Raw genomic sequence first — 7,000 nt, 5'->3', positions numbered from 1 at the left:
TCGCGTTTTATTTTTTTGCCTGCTTAATCACTGCCACCCTCTTGTTTTTTATGCCCATCTGCCCTCTGTACCACTTGTTTCTGTGCCCTTCTGCCCTCTGCCCCACTCATTTGTTTTCCCCTTCTGCTCTCTGTCCCACTTTTGTGCCCTTCTGCCCTCAGCCCCACTTAGAATGGCGCCGGCAAGCTGCCAGCGCCATTCTAAAATAGCTAGAAATAGCTTCAACAGGAAGCACTAATAGATAAAGTAAAGCAGGTGCTCCAGTTAAAGGTCAAATTAAGTTACACAATCATTAATCACCCCAAGTTTGGGGTTATTAATGATTGTGTAACTGAATTTGAGCAGCACCTGCTTTACTTTATCTATTAGAGCTTCCTGTTGAAGCTGACTTTTGTAACTATTTTAGAATGGCTCTGGCAGCTTGCTGGCGCCATTCTAAAAGAGTTACAAAAGTCAGCTTGAACTTTTGACCCAATCCGTTCCATTCGCGAATTTTCGTTCACGGATTTTGTGGGAAATTCGCGAATCTCGCGGATTGCGAATTTACCAAAAATCGGCGAAATCCGCGAGCGGAACGGATTTTCCGCTCATGCTTAGTTTTGTGGCGAGCTTTGAAAGTGTGGGTTGGTGGCTTGAACTAACATCTTTACTGGACTGAGAGCCAATGGGGATTTTTGTGGTGTTGAGCGGGTCTGGAAATTTTACAGAATGTTCAGCATGAGTCTGGGGGCAGTGTCCGGGTGGTTTGGAGTTGGCATAGGACATAGGATTTGATTCCGACATAGAGGTCTTTCTTTTAGTCAAGTCTATTTGTGATAAGAATCTTGGTGTTCATTCATCTGGTGTTGAGTAGGATCCATTTGAAAATCTTGAGTAGCATTCGCAGGATGTGGAAGCATGATAAGGATGCTTTCATCTGCCTACTCATGGAGAGGTTGGTGTACAAGATGATCCCAAAGTTCTTGGTCAGCAAGGTTGGGCGGGGGACCAATTTCGAGGGCCACCAGGAGGTGGCCGAGGGGGAGTGGTTGTTGGCAAAGATTAGTACTTCCGCTTTGTCAGTGTTGAGTTGGAAATTGTTTTCCACATCCAAGTATTGACTATGTTTATGCCGTAGGCTCTGACAATGTTGTGATGCCAATTAAAAGTTGCATGGAGCAAGTGTGCCAAAATTACAAGGGTCCAGAATAATTCTAATGACTAATTCTGGAAGTTAATGGCACCACAAATTAGTGGGTTTTGAACAACTGTACTGGCAATAAATATGCGGATCCATGACTTTCCCACATTGTTGCTTCTGATTCTAGGTGCTGCTTCCTTTTACCACATGCTGTGAACAGGCGTGACCTAACCCTTTAAATATAAGTTGGGGAAAAATGCAGCTAATGATTGGGTTTTGTGGGGGTGAGAGGAAATATAAAGCTTGCAACATGCTCTGGGGCCATAGGGTAGAGCTTTTCTTGCTGTCTCCATGGTGCAGGAACGGGCCAGGCAGGGTCCTGGCTGTGCCACCACCTCCAGATCTCTGTACTGGGGTGAATGTATGACATTGTTCTGCATTCTGTCCATCAACTGTGGTTTTTGCATTTACCACCTTCAGACCCAGCCTGAGAAGTGCATGGGTTTTTACAAGGTACATTTCGGATTTTTGTAAAATTCTCGCACCTAGTAATCCCTAATGCAGGAACACTGATAGCTTTTAAGTATTAAGGCGTGTCAATCTCTCATTTATTTGCTTACAGACGTAGCTCCTTGCAAATGAGGGAATTTGTTGCCTTTTTATGCTGTTACACCTTATGAATCTGTTTCTCATTTATTTATCAAATATGTGGACAAGTCCATGCTTTTTACCACACTATAAAGGGAACCCTTTCTGTCTTGAGGTGGACTCAGGGCCTGATTCTGAAAATGGCAGTCTAACTGCCAGTACACCTTTGCACTAGTCTGGAGTAAGCCCTCAAGTCAGCGGCATCACAACCACCTCATTATGAGTAGACCGTTATGTCGGAGGTGTCCTCGCAGACGTTTTATGTCGGCAGCATGCTTCTGCTCACATAATGTGCCTGACGTCAATGCTGCCCCAATGCAGCACCTGAACTGTTGTGCTTGCACGGTTACAATGCACCATGTTGTGCAAGCCATACCGTTTTTTCACAACAGTGCAGGCATAGGGGGGGCACAGCTTGTGACCCCAGGTACAAAGACTAATGGGCAAAAATGGCAGCAGTCCAATGGCAGTCCGACCACTTTACTTGTCATTGGGCAGTCGGTTCACCGGTGCAGAAGTAGCCGCACCGCCACCATTTGTCCAACTGACTGCTAAACTCATAATAAGGCCACAAGTTTGTTTTTGTTCATAAGGTAAGATATATCTATATATGTAAATTCCCACATACTCCCAATTTAGGAATTTCTGGTTATTCACCTACTTTAGCATGGTGACACAGGGCTTTGTGTCTCACACCCAATCCTATAATAATGATGCTGGAGAATTTGCCAGGGTGCTTCATCTTGTCTTGATGTCTGTTCACATGCTTCTGCATGGTGGCGAAGACTTTCTATCACAATCCAATTCAAATCCTGGAAAATGTGTCAGAGTGCCAAATCTACCAACATCACAAGTCAATTTTACAATTCAAAAACATTTTCAGATCTTGATTCGCAACAGCCCAATGTGAAAACTATACACACAATGTTTTTGTAAACCAGGCCCATAGGTCAGAAACTCTAACAAAGATAACTAACAAAACCTTTTAGTAAAGATAAATTTATATTTAAATTGTTATACATGTCTCAAGAGAAAGTGCCCTTATATTTCCCAAAAAAACCACAACAAATTAAAAGAGAATTTTTATTATGTTTATGAGTAAATCATTATTTAGAGTCAGTTCACTTTGATAAGGTGATTGTCTCTTTGTAAATGAATCATAAAGAATCCCCCAAAAATGTTAAGATGGCAGTTCAGATATTCACATATATCAGAGAGACATTACTTTGGTTGGATGCTTGTCTCTGCTTGTCTGTTTATTGCATTGATGTCATGATTCATGTACATTCCAGGTGACTTAATAAGTAGGACACAGTCTGAAAAGAAAAAGACATTCATTATCAAAGGTAAGTCATCAAAAATGATCACCGCTACAAGGAGGGTTTGGGGATGTATTCAGTTCAAACTAAGGGGCCGATTCTGATTGCGGTTTTTCCGCATCCTCTGGGCCGGCGGAAGCCACCGCCGGCCTGGAGGATTCGGAAAAACCGCTGCGGAGCCTCCAAAGACCCACCACCATATTAGGATGGCTGGTGGGTCTTGAATTCTGTCCGCCGCTTTTCCGCTGTGGTCGCATTACGACCGCGGCGGAAAAGCCCTAATATGGTGGCGGTGTCTAACTGACACCGCCAGCCATATTAGAATGATGGGAAAGACCTGCTTTTCCACGGCTGCTTTTCCGCCGTGGACCCCCTGGGTGAAGGGGATTGGGGGGTGCACATGGGGGGTACCTATGCTACCCCCCTGAATTTGCGTGCACAAAGCAGCAGGCACTGCGCGGTGCCTGCCGCTTTGTGCATGCAAATGCAATGCATGCATTTTTAGCCTTGCGGCTGGTTCAGCTTAAAGCTGCACCCGCCGCAATGTTAAAGATAGAGGATGTGACCGCCACCCTGGCAGTCAAATCCTAATCTGTTCGGAGGGGATGCCGCAGCCCCTGCGGACGTTCCCTCCTCCTCAGGGGTCGCGGACGGAGTCCGTCCACGATCAAAATCGGGCCCCGATTTAGGAAAAATGGCAATAATGGGCATTTTACAACACAATTTTAATTTTACATTCAAACGTTATTTCAAGAGCTTGGCTAACAGTATTTACCCATTATCCTCCAATTCCCATATTTCACCTAAAATTCTCATCTCCTTCTACCAGTGCATTTCCCTCCGCCACCAAAACATGAAATCTTCTGGAAGATTTATAAGTACAAAGAAATATAAGGTTGGGGTAATGACAGACTACAGCTGAGAGTGAAGGACAGCAGAGGAGCTCTAAATCTGCTCTAAAACTTGCTTGCAGTAACTGATAGGAGAAGAGTGGGGTTATTGTAGGAAGCACTAGGTTGGTGGGTGAGAAATACAGATTTGAAGGAGCAAGAATTTAGTGCATGGCTACAGAAAAATGTGTGGGGGATAAAGGAGGGTTGTCCAGAGAGGTGCACGTCTCACAAGATACCATGGTGAATTTTAGCAGATCTGTAAAGCACCCCATAGCCAGTGTGCCATGGGACCTAGTGCAAGGAAGGGAATCCCTCCACCTGGCTACTGATTGAATTATAAAATGCAACAATTTTTTGGGTTGGGTGGATACCAGTGCACTGCGCCTGCTACACCAATGGAATCTACACTGCTGTTGTAAAATGACCATTACATTGACTACTTCACAAGAGTAGAATTGTTCTAATCTAGTCCAAAAACAAGGTAGATTCTCAAATGTTTCTGAAATATAAATACCATTGCAAATACAATACATAATTCAAAGGCTATGTGGAAGTAAGGGCCATATGTAGGTAATCCAAATTTACCGATTCTAAAATACCTAATTTTACCGATTCAGTATTTCAGAATCGGTAAATGGAATGTAGGTATTCATTCTGTAAAATTCGGTAAATACCGATTGGTATTTACCTATTTGGTAATTCCCATTCATTCCTATGGGCCTGGTGGCCCATAGGAATGAATGGGATGGCATTCACTATTACCGATTCGGCAAAAACCGAATTGGTAATAGGGGGTATATATTGATGTGTGGCAGGGTGTCACATTGACACCCTGTTGTAACCCCTGAATTGTGCATGTGTTCACATGTGGCACACATACATGCCCTAAGGGCATGTATGTCTGCCACATGGCACTTTTGGAAAAGCACAAATTTGCTTTTTCAAAGGTTTTCGATATTTACCACCAACTTTTAGTTAGTGGTAAATCCGAATCCTTAACTCAGAAATGCATTCACTTTCACTTGAGTGCTCCCTACATTACGGATTCGGTAATTTACCGAATCTGTATTTTAAGGATTCGGTAATTTACCGATTCCTGAAAATTACCGATTCGGTAAATTACTGAATCCTTAAATTTGGCCCCTACATCTGAAATGCCTAATACCGGTCGGTAACTGCAGAAATTCGATAATTTCGGCCATTACCGACTGGTATTGGGCTACCTGCATCTGGCCCTAAGAAACCAAGATCCATGATATGCAAAGACATTAGCATCTTGCCACAAATTAGGTTTTTTCCACATGATCACACTGTTACATACGGAAAACATTGATTTCCTCTTGTAAATGATAACAAATAGACATCTGTTGAAATTACGTTTCCTTTGAAATTCATGTGAGTTATCGAGAAGTTAGCAGGTAAATCTCAAAGTTTTTTTATTTTCAGCTCTATTGTAGAATTTTCTGTAATCTTATAATAAACCTCAGTTAAGCTGTAAACGAATGAGCTATAGACCTGGCATTACATTTAACATTGTTTTTAGATGGCTGTGAGTGTGTCTGGATGTATGTGAGATCGATAAATTAGAGTGTGAAGATGGGTGGATGAAATGAACAAGTGTAAATTTGAATCGGCAATTTAGGAAGTGTTAGTTGAATAGATTAATAGACGGGCCAGATATAGAGATTGATAGATGTGAGTATGGATTGATGAATTAATGAGTGTCCATGTGTGGAGATATTCGTTTGTTGAAGGATGGAAAAATTAATGTGCCAATGGAAGACTGAATGGGTGGATGACTGATTGCATGAATGGTTGATGAATAAAGGAATGGATGAAAGAATGGTGGGCTAAAAGGATGAAGGAATGGGAGTGAGGATGGGAAGCTAATGAAGTGTTGAGACAAATGATAGATATATGATTCAATGTTGGATGATTGAGTGTTGCGAAATGATTTGTGGAGGCCTGTATCAGTGAGTGTGAGGATATATGGTTACATGAAAATATTAAAATGTGTAAGTATCACCCTATTACCCTTTTACTGGACTGATTTTCTATTGTTGTAATATTTGTTTTAACTTGTTAGAGTGATGTAAACTAGCAGGACTGTCTGCTGGCTTGTCTCTTTAAGTATGCTTCAGCGCAAGACTACTTGCACCTATGAGTCGGCCCTGGTGTCACTCTGAAGACCATATTTATTACTTTTGTGTTGGAGAGCAGTGCAGCAAGTCACCGTGCTGCCTTTCCCCGCATCACAGAGAAAGGACAGGTATGTGCCATAGTTATCAAATACGGCACATCCCAGTCCTCCCCCCCTGCGCTGGTGTGGCTTTGGCAGTACCAATGCAGCCACCCTTGCAACATGGTGCAAAGGTGCCTGTGCTGTAGGCAGGAGGGTTTATTTGTTAGAAGGGGCACCATACTGCACAAAAATTATATTATTCTCAAAGACGTTTTCCTCCTTTGAGATAAAAAAAAGGAGAAATAAAGATATTTCTCCATGTTACTCCTCTTTTGAGAAGGTGTCATTTTTTAACACACTCCCAGGTGTACAAGTTCATGTAAATCTGGGAATGCATCAATAACCACAGGAGTTGCATGGGAATAGCCACTTCAATGCCCATGGAATGCCTCCCTTGTGGTGATTAAAGCAAGAAAGCGATTTGCACTGCTTTGCCTTAATCCAGATTCTTTAAGTCATTCAAAGCCATGCAAAGGGAATTTGGGTGGAATCATAAATCTGACTTGGAGGTTTGCATCACTCAAGTGTGCAGATATGATGAAAAGCTCTCATAAACATGCCCCTGAGTACACTGTAGCTCTTAATGTCACTTCAAGAAACTGGTGGAGGGCCAAGGTAATGAAACCATTCCAACCCTCACTTGGATTTCATGAAAATACTTACTTTGCATTTCCTTGCACGAAACTGCTGGGAAAGAAAAAAACAATGTGGAACACGTGCTGACTGGCTGTTGTGAGCCTGTTGAGTATGTTTCTTAAACATTTCTGATAGTTAAAGA

The 7,000-nt window shown here is 42.5% G+C and overlaps 1 protein-coding gene across 1 annotated transcript in view; it reads right to left on the bottom strand.

The window, feature by feature from the left end:
* Positions 1-2,839: 2,839 nt before the first annotated feature.
* Positions 2,840-7,000, bottom strand: part of LOC147734859 (aggrecan core protein-like) — a 164,354-nt gene continuing 160,193 nt past the window's right edge. The window contains exon 6 of the mRNA XM_086952512.1: positions 2,840-3,084. Coding sequence (XP_086808638.1) covers positions 3,066-3,084 — 19 coding nt within the window. The 3' untranslated portion in view covers positions 2,840-3,065. The remainder of the gene's footprint in view (positions 3,085-7,000) is intronic.

Source organism: Lissotriton vulgaris, chromosome 1_2 (genome assembly GCF_964263255.1).
Source record: "Lissotriton vulgaris chromosome 1_2, aLisVul1.2, whole genome shotgun sequence".
Lineage (NCBI taxonomy): Eukaryota > Metazoa > Chordata > Amphibia > Caudata > Salamandridae > Lissotriton > Lissotriton vulgaris.
This window is presented reverse-complemented; position numbering and strand designations above follow the sequence as displayed.